This window comes from Egretta garzetta, unplaced genomic scaffold (genome assembly GCF_000687185.1).
Source record: "Egretta garzetta isolate BGI_Z169 unplaced genomic scaffold, ASM68718v1 scaffold161, whole genome shotgun sequence".
NCBI classification, from domain to species: domain Eukaryota; kingdom Metazoa; phylum Chordata; class Aves; order Pelecaniformes; family Ardeidae; genus Egretta; species Egretta garzetta.
In genome coordinates this window covers 4,793,373-4,815,264 of record NW_009258754.1, presented here as the reverse complement: position 1 = coordinate 4,815,264, position 21,892 = coordinate 4,793,373, and the positions used below count along the sequence as shown (strand labels likewise).

Below are 21,892 nucleotides of genomic sequence, written 5' to 3'. Positions count from 1 at the left end.
GGTTCCCCTTCCCCCTTCACACCTAGTTTAAAGCCCTGTCGATGAGCCCTGCAAGCTCCTGGGCAAAGACCCTCTAACCCCTTTGAGAAAGCTGGCTCCCATTTGACGCCAGCAATCCCGGTGCCGTGTAGACCATCCCGTGGTCAAAGAACCCAAAGTTGTGGCGGCGACACCAGATATATATTTGTTATATATTGGAGAGAGAAATAAGCACATTTCAGTGGAAGCAGAAGAACCTTAGCTAAATTGTCCTGATTCTTGAAAATTAAAAAAAAAAATCAACAAAAAGACCAAAGAAATGCAAATTAATAATCTCCAAATAGTGTGAGAGGGCTTTGCTAGACTTCTCTGTTGTTTTTCTTTGCTTTGATATTGGAGTGTTGCAGTTCCCTCTGTGTGAGAGGAGATACTCTAACCAGCATATCCAGGGCTTTGAGGATTCTCTGCCAGTTTTGCCTCAGGGACTACCAGTGGCCTAAGGATGGAAAAGAAATTGTGTGCCTCCTGTCAGGAGACCCCAGGATGGCCAGGACTGCGTATCTTCAGATGCCTGAGTAAGCTTAAAGCATGGCGTGGTAGCAGCCAAGCTCCCATCCAGAGAAGCTGGAGGGGGAGATCGTGGAAAAGAGAACATCCTCATCACTGGTAAGGATCCCTTTGGCAAGAAGAGGGAGGAGATGAAGGGTCACCTAGGATTGGCTCCCACAAGACTACAGTGGCATTCTCAAATGAAAAATTTGAAAACTTGTCCCTCAAAACTGTGCTGGAGTAAAAGTAGGTAGATTTGTTTAAATAAAATGAGTAACTTTTAACCTAAAGCTGGATTAAAAGTCAGCTTTGTGTAAAGTTCAGTGAACTTTAAGCCCGGTGCTTTTCCACTTTGAGCTTGGATCAGATGTTGAGCACCAGGAAGAAATGGCCTTGTCTCAGATAAATTGGGCATGCACTAGAGATGGCATGAGATCACCCTTGCAGTCTTGAGCACCATGCGGGATGTTACGGCTTGTGAGATCACTGCTGTGTGGAAACACCCTGTTCTTGCTCTAAAGCAGTTAGGCATGGTGTCCCCCCCAGGGCGTCCTGTGAGTCACCCCAGCAGCTGGCAGCCGCTACGCACATGGAACATCTCAGCTGGATCTTGCCATGTTCCTTGGCTGCACAGAAGTGTGTCTGCTGCTGGGATGTGGATGATTTTGGCACTTGTACTTACCCCTGTGGTCCATTGAGATGTGTTATTGTAAGCGATGACTGTAAATAGTGTTTGCTGCATAGCCTCATCTCAGACACAAGTTTTGCAGTATTCTGCACCTTCTGCCTGGTTTGTAAAGGTTTGTTTCAGCCAAACAAAAGTGTTTGATGCTGTGGTACAGTTTCTTTCTTTGGGGGCAGGGGAAGCCGCAGTGAAGCCTTCTGTGTCTGGGCTATACTTGAAAGAATTGGGTGGATTTTGGGATTAGGCTTCCTGAGTGAGAGCAGTGCAGCGTAGACTTGATTAACATTGAAGTTGAGGGCATCTCCTTCAGTGATGTACTGTGGGTCAGGATTGCACCATCAAAGCTGACCTGCTGATTGCACCTGCACATACCATGTTTCCATCCATACTGGGAAGCAGTTTCTGATCAAAGAGGGTTCGAGTCAGGTGAAACCCAACGAAAAGAAGCTTTCCAAGAATGGTCTAACATCTAGTGGTTGCACCAGATACTTGGGTTACTGCATTTCCCAGCAGCAGGACACCAACAGAAGTCATATGAAAGACCCCCTCTCACCCCCCAATTTTTTACATGTGCTTTTTTGAGCTTCCCTTTAGGATTTACTTAGTGAAGAAGATGAAGTCAGGATTGGCAGTGCTATGAAATGGCTGATCTGAGGACAGAGCTGGCTGATAGGGTGAAATGCTGGAAGAACTTGGATATTTAAACAGAACCAATTGGTGATGTTATAAAAAGAGAAACTGCAGTACAGATAAACTTGGCTTTCTTTTGGGGCACGGACTCTGCGAATTAATGCTGTTACGTGTGTGCCCGTCTCAGGGCCCACCAGCTCTTACGTGCTAAGAAATGGCTCCATTTTTAGCAGTTATGTTTAAAAAACAAGGTGGGGGTGAGAAGAGGAGGGTTGTAACTAGTAACGGAAATTATCAGTGGTTGAGAGTGGCCTCTTCCGAAGCCATCTGTTCTAGGCACAACAGATGCCCGACTTCTATGTTTGGGGGGAGTTTTCTTCACGAAAGAAGTAATCTGGTGTCTTTGTGGCCAGGTGGCAGTAGATAGGAGGATTGCTGCGTGCTTGTGTGCAGGAGTCGAGCTCTTGGCAATAACGTCGTCCTGCCATATCTCATCCCTCCTCCAATATCTCATCCCTTCTTACAGCAAAGTGCTGGCTGGTCCTGGGGGGAGACAGGGATTTTTTCACTGCTCTGGGAGGCTCAGAGAGCTTTTTTAGGTCGTACAAGAGCTCTCTAAGACTGCTGAAATGTGTTGTGCTAAAAGCAGTTTGAAAGCCAATATTGAACAGCGGAGATACAGAAACATCTGGGGCCTCCTTTACTGCTTTAGGGAGTAACTTGTGTTTTTGTTGGAATTACCTGTCTAGATCTCTTCCTCCATGCTGTAAGTTGCTACCTGGCTTTGATGAAAAACTCATTTGTGCTGCGATTCATTGGTTGTCTTGCTTTTTTCCTTACTTTCTCAGCCACCCCGTTCTCTGTTTCGTGTACCTGGTTCGGCGCTGTGCAGCAAGCCCTGCATGCTCAGCTGATCTGCTGTCGTACTGCGTGTGGGGTTTGCATGCTCAGCCTGTGCTGTTTGCGCTTGTGTGTCCACGGTGCCCTTCGGAGGCTGCTCGCGGCTGTGTCTGGCACAAACGAGTGGGAGGATGGCTCACCGTGCGGCTCCCCTGGCACTATGCAAACCCAGGGAAGATGGGCCACCGTCAGTGACACCTGGGAGAGCAATACCCTGCAGGCTTCAGGAACCATTGCTGCTGTGCGTAGTGACCAAGTTATTCCTGACCACTCATGCCAGTAAGGCAGTGCCACGGGGTTTGTGTCCATGGAGGCACAGACTCCCACATACATGAAATTTTTGTGGCCTTAAATACCAGAGGGGAGAGAGCAACCTGCTTCAAGGGGAGGTGCGTGGTTCAGATTCATGGTGGATCCCTCTAGTTGCCATCTGCGAGTTCTGCTGCCGGACTTATTTCTGAAGGGCCAACCATAGGAAGCGAGCAACGTGTTTGGGAACAGGAGCTGGGTAGTGCTTTTCAGGCTTTACGTCTGCTTTTCTGATAGAGGAAAAAGCAGGCTAAAAACACTTGGAGTGGGAGATATTGAATGGAGTTTAGAATTTTTGAATTTATTGCCTTTTTGGCCTCTCTGAACCTCAGTAAGCTTTAAATGTGTTTCGATTTTACAAGCATGGTGTTTTCCTCCCTCCAGCAACTATAGTTTTGTTGCGCTTCAGATCACTTGATAGCATGCCCATAACGACGCTGATCCGTCACTGGGATGCTGTCAGGGTGTGTAAGTGGGGAAGAAAAAGGGAATTCCTTGGATAGGTTGTTCCTGGCACCATGGAGCTGCCAGATGCGTGGCACGCTCTGTTTGAGCCTGAGCCAGTGCTAGGCTATGCCAGGTCTTCCAACAAAGAGTGGGCATTGCATGCCATTTTAAAAAGCATCTTTTTGCTCCTGCAAAGCATCCGCTGTGCGGGATGCTTAAGCAGAAGACATCTTGGATTTAGGTAGGAGGTACCACTAAACCTGTTTTCCTTTCCTAAGCGTCTGGTGGGGGGAATGCTGAGGAAAGAAAATAGCACGGAGATTTTTAATGAAGGCTTTATTGGGAAAGTTTCATTAATGTTTTCTGGTTTTATAAATACATATGTGAAACTTTGAGGGGGGAGGAGTGTCTTAAGCTCTTTAAGTGTATTTAAATATATCAAGGCGCCCATATTTCTGCTATACATTTATATTGCCTATGATTCATAAAATTTAATTCTATTCACGCAAGATCACTTTCCCAGTGATGCGTTGTTCTGGGCTTATTGACAGTAGATACATTTGAAATGATGCTACAAGGGGATAGTGTTAGCAGATGAATAAATCAGACTTGTGTTTAAAAAACAGAGCAGAGCTTGCTGTTATTAACGTCTGAAGTCCAGCCATGCCAAGAGCTCCCTGGTGAGGACGTGACTTGCTGAGGTGCCTTGGCAAAATGTGTGTTTGACATCTGCTACTGCAAATATTTTGAGTTCTGAGATCCTGGCTGCTGCTTCAACAATGAGCGATATCCGGGACTTTGGAGTATATGGATTCCTGCATATCTGCTACCTCGGCTGCTCTGCTGCAGCCTGATGCTGAGCTTGGACCAGCGCTTCCTTGACAGCTTGTGTTGGTTTTGACCCAGCTTTCCTCGGGTCATCTTGGTCTTGGTTTAACCAGAGGAACTGCTGATGTGTGGTAGAAGTGGTATCAATTTAGCTTATCTAACACCACGGCTAGGGGGAGCGAAAGCAAGCGTTTTTCGTTTGTGGAAAAACATCTGGTTATTGTAATGTGGGTTTTTTTCCCCCCTCCTTTTCTGTCAGAGACAAAACAGCTGTGATTTTGGTGTTTCCATTTGTCTTCCTTGCCTCAAGTTCCTTGCATAGAAAGGAACTATTTTGATTTTTGCCAGGTAAGTAATTGAAGTGCTTGTTAAATCATTTTTCTTACAATTTCTCTGAAAGTTAGTTCCTTTGATGGGCTCTAATGGGTGTCCATTCTAATATTCTCTTTTTTGCCGTAGGGACTTGCCTTTTTTTCTCAGCACCTGGTATTTTTTGATCAACACTCTTGTCTGTATGTGTCTCTTACACTATAAAGTATGGATTTCTTAGTGAACCAATTTATTCTAAATGCAGTGCAAGACGTGTTTTGCTTAACATAGAAGGGTTTGAATGGTGCTTTCTGAAGTCAGTGGCCAGAATTCCCATTTTACTTCTGTCCTCCAGTGAAGTTGGCGTGGTGGAGTGCTGCTGTTGAGTGCCAGCCCTGCCATCCTCAACAGGGATGAGCTCTGGGTACGTATAGGAAAACCAAATCTCAGTAGTGCTGCTGGACGGAAAACTAGTGATGGTAGATGCACAGTTCTGCAAGTTTATTTCACTGTCTTAGGTTAAATTGAATTATATTTTCTCTGAGCAAGTTGTGAAGAGTTATTGTGTTGTCCTTGAGGAGACAGAAGGACATCGCTCCCACCTGCAAAAGGCTGGTGTTAGAGAAATATTATCCTGAAGGGTAGCGCAGCTGCAGCTGGCACAAAGTGTATTTATTGTCCTGGGACCATGGAATACCAATTACATGTCTTGGCGCGCAGTGGTATTTGCAGAGGCATTAAGCGTTGACCTGCCACATGCTGCTAATTTAAAATAAAGAAGCACTTCCTTCTCATTTTGAAAGATAAACATCATAGAGAAACACATGATTGGGGGGAACGAAGAAGTGATTTGTTTGATTTGAAGGTGTAATGTTCCATGTAAAGTAAATCATCCTAAATTAATGATTGCATCCTGGTTTTAAAGCTGGTGTGTGTGTGTGGATTTTTACTCTTGGCTTCAGCATGGGAATGGTTATGATAAAGCTGACTGATAATGAAGACCTCACTCAGTAAAATCATGACACTGGGGGTGGTCTGGGTATGGACGGAGAAGCAGTGCTGTTCATGCATGGTATGATGCACTTTCTTTTCTCTTTCTTCAATTTGAACATGAAACTGACAATTTTAGAAATTGAAAAGGTTTGTTACCAGCAGTGGTCTCCAGATATCTTACTGAGGAGGCTGCTGTGGGCATGTGGCCATCATGAAATGGCTTCTGTGTTGAACGGTGCTCTGAAAGCTCCTGTGGTGGCTGACAGCATCCGAGCTGCCAGAGCCCAGGGCTTGCCTGGGGCATGCTGGCACCCCACGCAGGTGGGGTCTCTTTCCTGCCCATTACTGTTACCAAAGAATACTCAGCAGGCATCTGTCTGTGGGGTAGGAAGCGGAGTTTTGTAATGGAGAGGTGCTGGTCCCACCAGCCGAGAGTTTGGTCTTATTCTGGAGCTCATAAACATGCTGTCCCTCTGGGTGAGTAACCCATCAATCAAGAAACACATTATATATGGTATTCACCATCATGGCATGCCTTGATAATTATTTTTTTCCTGTCCTAAGAGCTAAATTGTCCTTCCATCTTCATGCACTGGCAAAGGCCCCTACTGTAGCCCATTTCTCCCTTAGCCAGAAGGATCAGGGGCTGTTACTGCTGGTCCAGGGCAATAGAGCTTGTGGCTTTGCAGGAGGAGAAGGTAGGTTTTTTGGTGTTAGCCACTTTCCTGACAGTGTTGAAGTGAAGGGTGGTAATGTGATCACTTGTCGGAGCTGAAGGTCATCCCTCTCTGGATGCCAGTCTCTGAACAGGTAGGCAAAGGGACAGGAGGACTGTCCCTTTTACAGTCACCAGCTATTAGAGCAGCATGGTTGTGCTGTAACACTGTTGGCTGAATCCCTCCCTTCCTCTCTCGGTGCGTTGGTGTTGAAGACAGTCCTCACACGTGTGTGTTTGTGTCCACTCCTGGTCTGGACAGGAGCACAACAGCAGACAGAGGCTGACTTCTCGGGAAAACCATGTCTCGGCCCTGTGGGTGCTGCTGGGGATACCGCTTCTTGCCACAGCCGTAACTGTTGGCATGTCCTTAATTGCATTGCTTACCTGGTTCAGATGCCCCGGAGCGGATTTATCATCACGTATGTCATACTTCCTAACATGAAGTGGTTTATTAGATCTGAGCTCCAACAGCTCCAAACACGGACCATTGTTGAAGCCCATGGCCTGGTACGGGCTGGTCCTGGGCCAGAGCTGTTCAGGCCTCCTGCCAGGATGGCGGGAGCTAGAGGTGGGAAGCCGCAGCAGTGCGGGTCGCCTTTTGCCATGGGTCTCGGTGGCTGATGGTGTCTGTGTGGTTCTGCAGGTGGCTGGCGGAGCATCTGGGGTGAGGGAAAGCAAAACTGCTGCTTTTTAATTAGGGCAGAAGGGGAGGCAGTGTGCCGCTATGCAGAGCCGCCCTCCAAAAACAACACAGGACCTCGGAAAAAGAGGGGGAACAAAGGGCTGATATAGCCAGAAATGAAGGCTTCTGCCTTTATTAAAGCCCAATGTTGACACGTAAAACCAAAATGAAACACATGCTTAAACTTTCCCCTGTGCCTCCCCCCAAAATCTGCCTCTCCTGTTCTCCTGGAGGATTTTTTTCTACTGTGACAGCCACGTATTTTTTTCTGGCACATGCAGAGATTTTTAATGATGGTGAGACTAATGGAATAATTTATTTCATTAGCAAGTGACTTGCATAGCTCCCCAACACAACATCTGAAATTTAACCATGTTCCTCATTCTCCATGTGAAAAATCCTCATTCTCCACTTTTTTTTTTTGTTCTGTTTGGTGGTATTGGAATGTATATTCCTTAAATGTATGGCTCAACAGATGTTTTATTTTCACAGCACAGCAATGTTTTGGAAAAAACCCAAGAATTGCAAGAAGCCAGTCTTCCCTGTTTATATATTTAAAAAATTGAAATATACGCAGTTGAATTAACAGGCCAGGCTAAAGAAAGTATCAGAGAGATCTTGTGAAACTCGGCTCCAGAGGGACAAATCTTTAACTTGAGCAAATGTATTATCACCTTTCATCTGATGTATCGAGTATACGAAAAGCATAGCTTCTTCATCTGCAAAATGGCATGATCATAGTTTGCTTAATACTATAAAGGCTCTTGACCCACACTCCCCTCCGCCCAGACAGGAATAGGGAATTTTAAGAGTAGATGTGGATTTGAGGCTAATTCTCAAATCCCATTTTTTTCTCCTCTTCACTTTCCTTGGGTATGTTATTTTATTTTGAATGGAGGGATTCCTGCCCTACAGCTCCATGTCTTTCCTCTTTGGGTATCCTCTTTTCACATGCTTTCATGTGAACTCGTTCTGCTTCTGCTACTAGCCACTGCTCTCTTCACAGGAGCTTTACAGAGGGTGCTGGGTGGAGGAAAGGGTTAGTACCGAGAATGTACAAAAGAAGAATAAAAAGGTGTAGCTGAAGTATAAAATGTTCATATGGGGGAGCATAAAAACATTCAAAAATACACCAGCAAAAGCTGGGAGCAAAGCTTTACTGCTTTGTTTCTAGGTACGGCACAGTTGTGGGTACAGATGGAAATGCATAAATGAAGGAAACCTGGAAAGAAATGTAAATGCTGTAAGTTTAAATATGAAATCGTTATCACATTACCCAAAAAAAGACTGAGGAACAACTTGCTAAAGTAAAAAGATTTTGTGCATACATGAGAGGCAAGAAAACTGCAGATGAATGATCCTGATGTATGAACGCAGCGACCAAGGAGAGGCGTAAGTAGAACAGGTAGATGTGATCTCCGCCTGCGCCCATCTCCAGGGGTTGCAGGTCTCAAATCATCGTTTAAATTAAATTAGAGGTATTATTTGACATGGCTGCATGTCAGAGGGACTCTGATGGGATCCATTGCTTCAGACCAGTAAAGCGTAATAAAAATAACTAGCTCCTGTAGAATATGTAAGAATTAATGGAGAAGTCTCATCATCTGTTTTCAGAAGAGTCACATTTCAAATCTATCTGCCTGTTTCCTCTTCTCTCATTTTTAGAAGTTAGTGAACCTGGAGAGAGGGAAACAGCATGCTTGAATTTTCAAGGGTTTGGTGAGATTGCTCACCAAGAGCCTCAGGCAAAAAAAAAAAAAACAAAACAAAACTAAGCTGTCATGGGATGAGAAAGTTCCTGTCCTGATTAGTGACTGCCTAGCGGGTAGGAAACCAAGCGGTCAGGTTTCACAACACCACAGAAGTCCCACAGGGATTTGCTCCGAGATCTCCACTGCTGAGCAGCGATAACGGATCTGCAAAGGAGAGGAACAGGGGCTAGGTTATGGGCTTGGCTGGGACCAGAGAAAGCTTCAGGAGGATCTGGCGATCCTGGGTGGCTGGGCAGTGCTACAGCAAAGGAAGCCTGTGCTAGCAGGGGTAAGATAATGCTCTTTAGTTGTATTTTATTCCTGCCCTCCGCCCTGTCCTGGGGACAGCTCTCAGTGAGTCAGTGCGTCTTGCAAAATATCCTGAAGTCATTACTGACAGCCTAGAGCTCAGGGCTTAGAAACGGTCGGGAAGGGAAATAAAAGTGGAGGAAGTTTTAGCAGGAGAACAAAGCAGCCCTGTTGTTATGTTGTTGCCAGACCACGTGGCCTTAGCATGTACAGCTGGAGTGTCCCGGTGTGCCTGCCTCAAGGGATGTTCACGGGCTGCAAACGGTGCCGGGGAAGTTGACCAAGAGACTTGGAGGTATGGAAAAGCTGCTGTGCAAGGAGGGATTGGAACAAGTGGGACTCAGCCTGGAAAAGCAATGAGTGGGGAGAGGAGGGTGTTAGGAGAGATGGTTGCAACCATGAACGATGTACAGAAAATGAAGGCAGAAGGATTACTGTCGATGTGATTGGGTAATGGCAGAATTCAATGCCTTGGGCTGTTTGGGAAATTAGTGGTTTCAAGAAGCAATTAAACAAATGTGCAGAGGATGAGCATTGGTACAGCTGTTGACAGAGCTTTTTAGAAGCTGTGTGCATTTACTGGAAGACAAATATATTCATACATTTGTCCATATGCGTTTTCTCTGTGTATCTGCTGTCAGTCACTATAGGAGAGAGGTAAGAGCTTGATAGACTTCTTGTTTAATGAGGTAAAGACACTGTTGTTAGCAGTCTTAGGGTAAATCTGCTGTGGGTTGTGGAAATGGGGACTGCCTGCTGTTCCCTGCCAGGGCACTGCTGGCTGGAGCTCCCCGGGTGGACCGCAGCGTCTGGGATGCGAGAGGCGGCAGGACTTTCACACTCTTCTGTACTTTGATAATTAAGACCTGAGTCCAGTGAGATACTTGGACGATAAAGGTTCAATTTAAAAGCGTGTGGACAGGATATAATTTCCTGACTGCCTTGAAGATACTGCATCACTTACTTGTTCTCCGCATGGGATTAATTTACCCCCAGAGGACTTGCTGTGGGGACTTCGCCTACCTGCCAGCCAGCCCGTGCTGCACTCCGCAGCCGCATCAGGCTCTAGGTTTCGAGAAGGCAGCAACTATGAAGGATTTTTTTTTCGTCCTTTCTTAGTACTCATAGCCGAGACCTTGTGCTTTGTGTAGGTGCTAGCTTTCTGTCACCTACAGAAGAGCACATTTGTTCTAACTGCTGCAATACAGAAGCGCACACAAGTGACTTATCTAAAGGTGTGGAAAGAGAGCAGCACTTGCGGGCTATCCTACCTTGCCTGGAAGAGCAGCTGCCTTTGTGCTCCACAGAGAAAGTTCGGTGGCAGAATGCTTGAGAAGGGACCTCATGTTTGGACACTACTTGTGCAAATAAAATACATATCATGTGAAGTAGTAGTAGTAATAATTGAATGGTACTGAATCCATGGTGAACAAAAGGTACCTTGAAATGTTGTGGCTCTGCTAAAATATACTTGCTTGCAGAACCTACGTTGTCAACTTACAAATCAAACCAAAATAACTGTTCATGTTGTAGCAGCATGCGCAGTCATCAAAAGCAGGGATCACGTTGTGCTGAGTGCTGAAGGTGAGTTTTCTAGGTTCCTTTGTGTAGCCCGGGGAGTGGAGGAGGTGCTGTGACTTGTTGGGCAACCTCTGCTTTGTGGCATCAGGAGGAGTGTGCCAGCGAGAACCTGAAATGAGCTGTATAAGGTTGTTTCACTACGATGAACCTGCCACTCCCCTAGATTATCCTAAGCCGTGGGAAACAAAAGCTGATGGTACTGAGATGTGCCTGCTATCACCTATGCCTGGAAACCCCTCAGGAAGAGGCTTTTTGAAGTCAAAAGCACGGCAGAGCCCTCCAGGGACTGGAGTGAAGAGCTCTGCTCTGCAGGGTGGCGGGGCAGCCGGGGCACCTCCCGTGGTGTGGAGGCTCTGTCCTGCCTGCTCAGAAGATCTTGGTTGAGGTTCTTGGAAGCCAGACCTTCATCTTGTGTAAAGAAATGCAGTATGAATAAAGTCAGGTTGGGGGCTGCATGGGGGGAGGCATCTCAGAGTTTTGTTCTAAGCTGACACTGGACAGCTCTATTTCGGTGTTTCTCTCTCAATTTGAAAAACATTGCTGCCTAAGTGTGGTTTGCCCGCAGAGGCTCTGACAGCACAGAGGCTGACTCAGCTGTGCTTTCCCCTTTAGCTAATGGCTTTTGCAGTCTCCTGCCTTCATGTGGGTCTTTCTGTTCCTGAGGGCACTCGGCAGGCACCGAGCGGGCTGGCCCACGGGGGTCTCCAGCCACGGAGGGGATGGGGCAGAGGCAGGGGTGAGAGTATCTTGCAGAGACCACAGCAGAAGAGGAACTGTAATCATCATGGGGAACCTTGCTCACAGCAGAGAGCGCAGCGATGTCCTACATCCCCTCCTGACAGCCCCCTTCCCCAGACTGCTGTGCCTCTGCCTCTGAAACCATATTGGCCAAAAAGACTTCAGCGTGTCTTTCTAGAGCTTTCAAGCAAATGAAAAGTGAGATGGTCTGTCAAGGCAGGGGAAATTATTTTGATAAAAGCTAGAATTACTATTTTGTTGTTATTTAAGAACTGGAGGTAGAACAGTATTTGCTTTTTGATTGTGGGGTGCTCTGTAAGAAATCAAGTTGAGTTCCTTAATAGAGTTTAAAGAAAATATAAGTAGTCAGCATTAGGATGCTTTAATAATTTATTATTTAATGCTATGAAGGGTAGCATTTGTAATTTAGCTTATGTGGCATTGTACGGTTCAAAGTTCCTGCAAAAGCAAGCTACTCCTTGAATTGTATAATAATGTGAAGTCTCCCTTTCTCTTGCTGCGTTTTCTGGTAGAGTGAAGCTATAAAGTCTAAAATGCATTTGTTTATTTTATGAAGACCTGTGGATTAAGATGTGTGTTACAAAGCAACTTTTCATATGACTGACTTGCTCCAAAAGAGCAGGGAGTCTTCTTGGCCACTGCATTTAAGGAGGAGTGCATGAATCACCCAAGAATAGGCAGTAAAGTATTTCCCTAGGAAAAGTTAGCTTTTTCTTTCCGTTTCCCTGTTTGTTCCCAAAGCAACAGCATTGGGATTTTTCCTTCACTGTATTACAGGTGTATCCACTGCTCAGAGCCTTCTCTGTGGAGAAAGCTGTCAGTCTGGTCGGAGCATAGAGCAAGCAGCCTGCGAACAGGTTCCTGCTTTAGCTGGGAGTAGATTTCAGACTAAGAAGGAAGATGTCCATTTTGAGTGGGCATTTAAGCATTTAAAAGGCTTATGTTGGTGCTTGATGTGTTTGCTGCTGGCCTTTCCATGCCTGGGTGACAGCTTTTGTGGGATCAGAGGGCTTATCTGAGGGAAATACTTGCTCATCCCCAGAACCACAAAGTTCTTCCATAATAGTTTCCCCCCCCCCTCTTTTTTTGCAGGTGTTTCTTGAACTCTTCAGTGCGTTGCAGAACTGTTGTGTTTTGGGATATCCTGCTTAAACCCTCAGAAGAAAATCTGCCAACAGTCAAAAATGACTTGAGTTGGAGAGCTGCTCCTTTATCCACAGGTAGTGTGTTGGTAGCTCAGTTAACTTCTCAATACCACAGCTTAGCACTGCTTGCTTTCAGCAAGTTGCTCAAGGAGGGAGTTGTTACTGGTGCCTCTCTAGGGTGGGTACTGATCTGCATGTGTTTGTCTGCTGAGGAGCACTGGGGTACCTGCTGTTCCTCTACTGTTCTGTGTTCTCAGACGCATCCTGGAGCAGCCACATAGGGAAATGAGCAGCTGCCCTCCTGTCTTCTGTGGTCCTGTGTGCCTCTCACAAGGTGTTTATGCCTCAGCACGTGTCCTACACCAGCCCCTTGAGCTGCCCTTTGGGCACTCCTCCTATTGAATTGCCCCCTTCTATAATGTGATGGGAGCTGGAGGTGTCCGCTAATATGAGGTAGCACAAAAGAGGACAGGCAGTGCTGTACAACAAGGTCTGGCTTTGCTTTCTCCAGGGGTAACATACCTTGAGTAATGTTCATTGAAGTGCATTTATGAATGCAAACGTGCCTCAAACCCTGCTGTGGAATAATTGGCTCCCAGCAGCTGTTTAGTGAGGTTTCATGTTGGGGGTGCACTCAGCCCGCTGCAGGCTTGCAGAAGTTTCCTGTGAAGTCACCAAGTATGTCAGTACCAGGCTAGTGAAGCTCCTGGTGTTTGTGAACTCACAGCTTTTTTTTTTTTTTTCCCACATTTATATGCCTTGTTACGTGCTTCGTTACTGTTCATGCCTATGGTCAAGTAGAAGCTCAGTTTGGAAATGCTAGTGGTGGGATTTCGATATTTACTGGCTGAGATGGGAGGTGAAGGAAAGCAAAGTGGAGACTTACCCTGCTGCTGGTATGATAGTAGCTGTGTTAAATATGACTGTCACTCGTGGAAGGGAACAGAGGAATGGTTTGAGTGGCAGTGGCCTTAGATCACCATTACATAGCATGCGATGGCTAATAGCCAGCTCAAGTCTGTCTGTTCGATGTTTGAAGTGGTGGACTTTGAAATGAGATCTTTAAACAATCTGAAAGTTTAAAATTGCCTTTCTGTTCTCCCTCTCCCCTCCCATTGCCCATGCACTGATATTTATATATATGCATACCTGCGCGTGTAGCCCTGACTGAGATGTGTTCCTCTCTCCCAGGACCAGCTTCCTGCCCGGTGTTCAGTGTCCCATCTGGATGCACCATACACTATGGTTCACATCAATGTGTTGAAAAAATTAATGTGTGTTCTTGTGGTGATACTGGTAGCTCTGACGGTTTGCCTGTGGAGAGAGACGAGAAGAAGCTACTATGTTCCTTTCAAGACTGAGAGTGATGATTTGCAGGTTCACAGGACTTTGGAAAAATGGAACCCACTTAAATCACACAGCCTTTTCCATGAAGCAGCCAGTGAGTTGGGTCAGATACCCAAAACTTTATTTAGTAACCACAACAAAGTAAAAGGCAGCACCTCTGGAACAGGCGAAAAGGCCAAGAAAGCAGCAGACTCAGTGAAGGTATGGGATAAGGACAGTTCATCCAGAAATCTCATACCCAGGCTGCAGAAGGTCAGAAAAAACTACCTGTCCATGAACAAGTACAATGTGACTTACAACGGAAAAAGGAACACTGCTAAACTCAGCCCAGAGAAGCTGCTCTGCCAGCTACGGGACAGGGTGAACGTGACCATGATACAGGGATCGGATGGTCCTTTTGATACCTCTGAATGGCAGCGATACCTACCAGGGAAAAGCCTCAATGAAACAGTGGGCCGCCTGGGTCGCTGTGCTGTTGTGTCCTCAGCAGGGTCTCTGAAATCATCTCATTTAGGACAAGAGATAGGTTGGTATCTTTCTATTCACAAAAATTCAAATAACATTGTTTTATAACTTACGCCGAACAGAAGTAACCTATTGTCACACTCTTACCAGTAAGTCTCTGCTGTGGTCACAAAGGTGTTTAAAATAAGTTGAAATATTATCCTTAAACTTCTTCTAAAGTTAGTGAACATTACAGCCTAGGAGGAGATGTGGGTATGAGCAGACACTCCCATCTTCCCTGAGTGCACACACCACACGGTGTAGGCTGCCTTACGATGCCCTAGATCACAGAGCCTGTGAGCCTTAGACCTTGGGTAGACCAAAAGTGCCAAGCCCCAAGGGAGTGGAAGGGGTTGGGTTGAGCTGAGAGGACATGACTTAAGTGCAGGTAGCTAGCATTCCACCTAGTCCTTCCAATTTTCGTGATTGTGTTGGCATCACCAGAGGGTAGGCCTAACACTGGATACCAGGGAGAGGTCTTGGTTCCTCAAGTGAGTGTTTCTTAAAAGGACTTGTGATGGGTTGAGTAATGCCATATTTCATTCAGAAAGACTTCTTCAGAAAAAAATTTAAAGGAGACACTGAAGGGAAAAAACCCACTGGACTCAGCCCTGAGCAATCTGCTCTAGCTGACCCAGCGTTGAGCAGAGGGGCTGGACACAAACCATCTTCAGAGGTCCCTTCCAACCACGATGCTGTAATTCTTCCTCATGGCTTTCTAAAAGTGGCACTGCTTCATTCTGAACCATAAGGCAGTGGCTGAGTTTGAGTGACCCAGAAGACCATGGGAAAAGTTTACAGGGCTTTATTTAATCTCTTCTTTAGACAAAGTTTGGCGATGCTTTGGAAAGTCTTATCTGACTGTATTTATCTGAGATTAATGCATTAATTAATAGATGCTGAAATACAGGTCTTGTACTGTGGATTATAAAGAAGAATGTTTTGATACCAAAGCTTTTTGTGTCTTTAAGAAAGCAGCATGCAGGGAAAACCAACTCTCCAGCTGTCAACTCCAGATTTTGTGCCTGGCAGAAAATTCTCCTGTGCCTGCAGTTCCCTCATCTTTCTTCATTAATTGTTGTTTGAGGCTCAGTAAAGATTCACACTTTGCTGAACTGCAGCTTCACTGCAGAAGTTTTAAAGCCCATGGGTGTTCTCTCTGATGGAAATTGCTTGCAGACTTCAGTGTGTCTGTAAGTTGTCTGTTGGACGAGGTCCCTTTGGGCTGCACTAAGCTGGAAGTAGCCTTTATCCTCTGAAACAAGTAGAGAGCCCTTTAATACTTTATTAATGAACAACCTGGGCAAAGCCTTCAGAATCGTAGTCCCCAGATGCTCGTGGGAAGGTCAGGGTTTTCTGCTGGTAGTTGCTCAAAAGTTCACCCCCAAACTCGTGTGCATTCCACAGGGCAGATGGGCAGGCACTAAAATGAAGTCGAACAGTCTGAGGTGTGCGAAAATGCTATGAAAGATGTGATGAAGAAGGTAGTGGTGGTTTTGTTAACCAGGATAGCATTGCCTCCTGGTAAAAATTACAGGTGGGAGTTGGGTGATCTAATTGTTTCTACCTCTTACAAGTGTTTGAGGCCAGGTAGGCCAATTTTGACTTTCAGTACCTGTCTTGGCTTATTTAGGTGCCTCTTTAAGTTCAGTAGCTAAGGGTTTCCACAGAAGTGACCTTCTGTTGAACACTCTCTCTGATGCAGCTGGCTTGTGCCCAAGGGTATCTTTGTGAGACTCCAGCATACTGATAAAACTGCTCACTCCTCCATAAGCAGACCCTCTCAAGAGCTGAGAGTGGTGTTTATGGCATGTTGTAACGCAGTCCATGCAAGCACTGGATTCGGTATTGGAGCAGCCAAGAAGTGCAATGGTCTGTGCTCTGGCTGCAGGACAGCCAAGAGGACGTCAGACATGGAAAGCCATTTCATTGTTCCTACTGCTCGTCTCTGAGCCTGTCCCGGAAACTGAAGCACCAGTTTGTTCCAGATCACAAGGGATGGATGCTGGAAAGGTCACTGTGTAATGTGCCCGAGGCGAATGCCGTTAACCCCTGCTGGCGTCCCTGGTTTGCAGTCCTCGTGCCTGGGTCACAGACTTTAACCTTTCTGCTCGAGCAGTCACCTCTGTTAGTGATTGTGCAGAGTTTTGGGTACTTGCAGCCTTGAGCTGGGCAGGGTGAATGCTGATGGATTCAGGAGTACTCAGTGTATTTATGTATGTTTTTTTTCCCAGTTTTGACCTGATGTATTTCCATGTAGGAAAAGCCGTGGTTTTGTTGGAGGAAGGTGCCAGGAAGGTACTACATCTGATGGGCTTAAAATGAAGTATTTGCATAGATGAACACAACGGATTGCTGGATTATTATTCCTTAAATGGGCAGGAAATATTTGTTCTCTGTAATCGTGTTAAGATATCAAATGAGCAATTAATCAATGTAAGGGAAGCTGGCAGAGCAGAACAGGGAGAAGCTTGTAAACAAGCAGCTCTTCTCTTATTGGGCTCTTGGTGTTACTGGAGGTTATGAATTGCCAGTGGAAAGTCTGATATGGGAAATACCGAGTGCAGCACAACCACCTGGAGACAGAGTGCTTCAGACAGTCGGCTACACTGCCTGTGCAGTCATTAAACACCCTTTCTGAATGCAAATTTAGGGCGTAATAATGCTATGTGGGGAAATTATAATCCTGTATTCCGTTGATGCAAGGTAGGATGTGGAGTTAAGGGTCTGTAGTGGTAACTACAGAGCTGCTTTTCTGCACAGACACATTTTTTTTGGAAACATCACCTTTCTGGGTTTTGTGTGTTGCTTTGGAAGGGCTCTAAACAAGATCCACTTGTCCACGAGAATAACATATCTGAGAAACTAGTCTTTGCTGCCAGTGATTACTGATCCTCCAGGATTGCTTGTGATAACGCCCCTGTTTTCAAGAAAATTATCTTGAAAAGAGCTGGTTCTGGACCAGGCGAGCCCTTCTGCCCTGGCTGGGGACTCGGCACTTCCCCATAGACCCAGCCACAGCTGGTGTGAGCTGTGGTCTTGTGGCCTCGGCCCAAAGGCAGGGAATTCGGTCCGGCTCCTGCAGCTGAATGCCTCTCATCACATAAAAGGTTTCCTATCCAAATCTAGCCAGTAGGTATGGAGGTGCCAGAGTGATGGGCACATATGCCCTCTGTGCTGCAGCAGCAGCCTAGCTCCATGGCATTACGGCAGCATGGCCAGCTGTGCCAAGGCAGAGGAGGGTGCTGGAGGAATGCTGTGCTATCTTAAGAGATGATGCCAGCAGAGGAAAATGCAGTGAATCCCAAGGCATGTAACAAGCTGTGCCTGTTAAATGCACAGCGGTGGTTTTATTTCTGTAACGTGGGTGGTACGCTGGCAGGCTGAAGCCAGTTTCGTTTTCCACTGTAGTTAGTATACATGTTTCTCAGGCTGGTCAACCTCCGGGCTGCAAAAGAGGATGCTGGCTTGCCATTATTTCCTAGTTCCTTAGTCTGTTGGCCAGCCACACGGTAAACTAACTGTATATCAGTCTATGTCCTGGTAAAGTCTTTGGAAGGAAGAAGAGGGAGAGGGAGGGAGACGCCGAGCTCCTCCATGCAGAGCAAATGCTAGGGCCGCGTTCTCAGCTGGCCAGCGGATTGTAGTTTTGAAAAGTGGATTTTTAAAAGTGTATTGGTCATGAAGTTAGACTAACAACTTCTGCAGAACCTGGCTTGGTACTTCTAGTTGTTACATGGAAAGTTCCCAGGGACCAGCCAGACTGTATTAGAAATGCAAGCAGATAACTTATTATACATCTCTTCTATCACTCAAAAAACAGTTGTTAGCTCACTCATTTTCACTCTGTTTTGCTTTCAGACAGCCATGATGCCGTCTTGCGGTTCAATGGGGCTCCTGTCAGGGGGTTTCAAGAAGATGTGGGGCAAAAGACAACAATTCGTCTTGTGAACTCCCAGGTAGGTCTGATGAACGTGTGCCAAATGGGCCAAACGTGGCAGAGCTGCGTACCTCCCCCGTGCCTGCCTGGGAGCTGAACAGCAGCCTGAAATAACAACATCCACAGGGCTTCTGGGTTCATCTGCTACTGGGAGTTCTTTAAAATGAATTTTGGGAGAACAGGGCTTTCCATCCAATTACTCCTGTCCCTGGCAGCTAGCCAGAAGGATGGTGACATCCTTCTTTGTAATGGAGGACAGTTGGCAAATCTGAGGTTAGTGCAGTTAAATTTGCACGTGCTAGCAAACCTGCAGTAGCGTGCTTGTGATTTACAGCAAGCACAAGGTAATTTGATTTTTGGCTTGGCTCAAAGCCTCTTTTTAAGTGCAGGAAGGCCAGCTGCATGCTTGCTGCTGCGCTCTGGGAGCATGAGGCAGGAATGGCACCGCAGCTCAGCTAACGCCGCTCAGCAAACTGAGGTGTGTCAAGCAGGTTGTGCCTGCCACAGAAATGGGTAGGAAGAATGAAGAAAGTTTATTTGGTTTTTAATAAAAGAACAATGCTTCTATTCTGCCCAGTGAAGCTGCAGACATAGATAACATACAACCAGGGCTGTTAACTGCCTAAAGACAATTGGCAAAGGACCCACCTTTAAAGCTGTAGCCTGCACACAGCCAGGAGAGGGTGTGGACTCTGGTGGGTGAGCCAGAGGGTCTAGGACCTCATTGCAGAGCATGGCAGAAAGTACCTTTTAACGCAAGGCATCACTTAATGGGTTAAATTCTACTTGACTTTTTGAGAGCTCTTTCTGGGTATTAGGCTCTAATTTTCTTTGGACTTAGTAGACTTTGCGGCATAGGAGGTGGTTAGGAACCATGTCTAGCAACATGTTAGCAGGGTTAGTAAGCCACCCGTTCAGGAGCAGTGAGACCCACAACAGAGACCATCGCCGCTCTAGGGAAGTCTTGGAGAATGTTTGCACCTTGCTTCCATATAACTCTTACACTTGATGTTTGCCCACTTGTGGGGGGAGAAATTTTCAAGTGTAGACATGCAGAGAGAAGAAGAAATCACCATGGTGTGTGCTGGTGAGAGAGTGGAGGGAGACAGTAAAATGCCAAATAGGCCAAGAGTTGTTGGATGAAAGACCTGAGACCTGATGTGGGGGACTGAAGCACGGCTTTTGTACTCCAGAACCGAAAAGGCAGTTTCCTTTTGTCACCCCAAAGCTGAGATTTTAGGCCTGGAGTTTTCTTATCCACTCCCATGTGAGGAGTCCATTGCTGCTGCTGTGTAACAAGGTTTGAAGTTTCTTGAAGCAGCAGCAGGAGCTTGGCCATCCTCTTCAAAGGCAAGATGTGGAGCAAGCCTTTAACCAGTTTCCCTAGTTCATGTTGCAAGTCTCTTGAAATATATCCTTGCTTCTTGTGCAGAAGCTGTTGCTACCTCTTTCTGCTCTCGGGTCTTGCCTTCTCCCCTTGCTGCTGTGCTCTGTTCTGCTGCTTGCTGTGCCTCAATTCTCCGGTGTTAAACGACCAGTCAGATGTGGGACAGTTTGTCCTTTCTGAACCAATTTGTTTTTAGGAGACATATCTGGCTGCTGATATCCTTCTTCCTCTGCCCTGTTTGGCCTCTCAATTTTTTTATCTTTCCCTTCCATGTGTATTTTTATGATACCAGATAGGTGTTATCTCTTAAGAAGACTTTCTCTGAAGGATGTGCTTGCTGCCAAACTTACTGTCATATGATGTCATTTACCAGCAAAAACATGTATGTGACCCCTGTGATACCAGGGTTATCTGCACAGAGAGGAGGGAAACAGTACGGCAGAGCTGTAATACAGCAGTAATAATTCTCCATGTGGATGCTCTTGCTTTGGACTAAGTGTAGTTACAGCCATGTTGTTACAGTGCTCCCGCTCTCTATGCAGATCAGCCTGCAGCCATGGGTGACACTTCATCTGCCACCATCCCCTCTGAGTGGAGACACCAGCTTAGGAAACTTCAGTTACAGGGAGAGCAGAATCATTGCAGTTTTTGAGGCTAAAGTTAAAATGCAGCATTGATCTAGCTGCTCAACGGGGCAAAAGGTGCTCTCCGTGTGAATAGTGCAGGAGTCTCTCTTCTGGACATTCGAAACTGAACAGCTCTTAATTGCACTCCTTGTTATCTTCAGGGGTAACTGGATTGGGAGCCTGGTTTTCTTCTGTGTTTTTATGTGCACACTTAATGGCTTGGTGCTGTTCTAGTTATGGTGACATCATTTTAACCTTCTTTGTTAGGTCGGGTTGCCTGGTTGCATTTTGTTTCCAGCTGCTTGCAGGCATCAGGTACTGGCTGGATAAGGTGTAAGTTGTTCTTGTTTCTGGGTTTGGCTTTTCTTACGTTGTAAGTGGTCACTGGGAGCAGGGATAGAATTGTGGCTCGGCTGCTATTATTTTGGCTCTTACTATTGATCAATCCTCAATCTATTCCCCAAATGAAGGAAATAGGATCTCCTGAATCTAATCTGTCAGAACCAGGCTGTATTGAGTAGTATCCCTTGGGCATGTGTGGCCAGTGGCCCTAAGTTGCTGAATAACTGTTTGAAGATATTTTTCTGTAATTTGCTGACCAGTCTCTAGCACATATCTAGGGGTGGATGCTTTTAAAAGTAGAGTGTGGTATCTTGTACATCTGTCTGCATAGAGCAAGATTAATAGATTGATAATGGCACGGGTGTGAGGAGAAATTTGGGATCCTCAGATCAGAGAATTGGCTTGTAGGCCCACACGCTTGGTAGTTGTTCTAAAGAAAGCTATTCTTTAATGTTGCCTTGAACCTTCACTGGTTCATCAGTACCACTTCCTTTAGTGGCATGTTTTCCTGCAGTCTTATGCAAGACATTGATGTGCCCTGGGAAAGTGCTCGCATCTTGCAAAAAGAAGGGCTTGGAAGAGTGTGCGGAGGGAGTACCAGTGTCATTCTGTAGGACACAACTCCTTTCTGCAGAGCTGACCGAGAACCAGAGTACCTCGTTCCTCCCAGCCCTTGTTTACAGTTCTCCTTGGCTGGCTTCTTGCTGTCATGGAGAGCACTCTCTGCTTTGGCTGCTTTTGCTGTTACTGGCACTAACGAGTCTGCAGGGAGGAAGAGAAAGGAGATGATAGCTCACCAGTGGAATGGAGTAAGTTTGTGATGGGAAAGGGGAGCATGTTTAGATTACAGGGCATTGACTGCGGTAGCCGGAGAGAAGGAACTTGTTTTGATACGGTCAATAAATGTATCTGGAGGATAGGGTCTCTATTAGCAAGATACTTGCTAAATAGTGAGTTGGCTAAAGAACAAATTAACTAGGAAATCAATAGATTAGGATCAAAAAGCTGGGCAAGGTAAATAAGTCATGTAGCAATTTAAATTAATTTAACTACTTGGAAAGAATCAGTCACTATTAAACAGAATAAATAGGCACTAACGGTGTCTGGGGAGCCAGATTCCTCCAGCAAACAGGTTAAGTGACTGATGGGCAACTAGTAGTGCTGAGGACCAG

General features: G+C 46.0%; 1 protein-coding gene across 11 annotated transcripts in view; it reads left to right on the top strand.

The window, feature by feature from the left end:
• Window positions 1-21,892, top strand: part of ST6GAL1 (ST6 beta-galactoside alpha-2,6-sialyltransferase 1) — a 46,784-nt gene that overhangs the window by 17,993 nt on the left and 6,899 nt on the right. For 2 of the 11 annotated variants that reach the window (XM_035888822.1, XM_035888821.1), the window contains exons 2-5: window positions 12,522-12,649; window positions 13,766-14,447; window positions 18,287-18,384; window positions 20,646-20,693. In XM_035888822.1, coding sequence (XP_035744715.1) covers window positions 13,817-14,447; window positions 18,287-18,384; window positions 20,646-20,693 — 777 coding nt within the window. In that variant the 5' untranslated portion in view covers window positions 12,522-12,649; window positions 13,766-13,816. The other 9 variants (XM_035888827.1, XM_035888826.1, XM_035888830.1 and 6 more) reach the window with 7 other exon arrangements.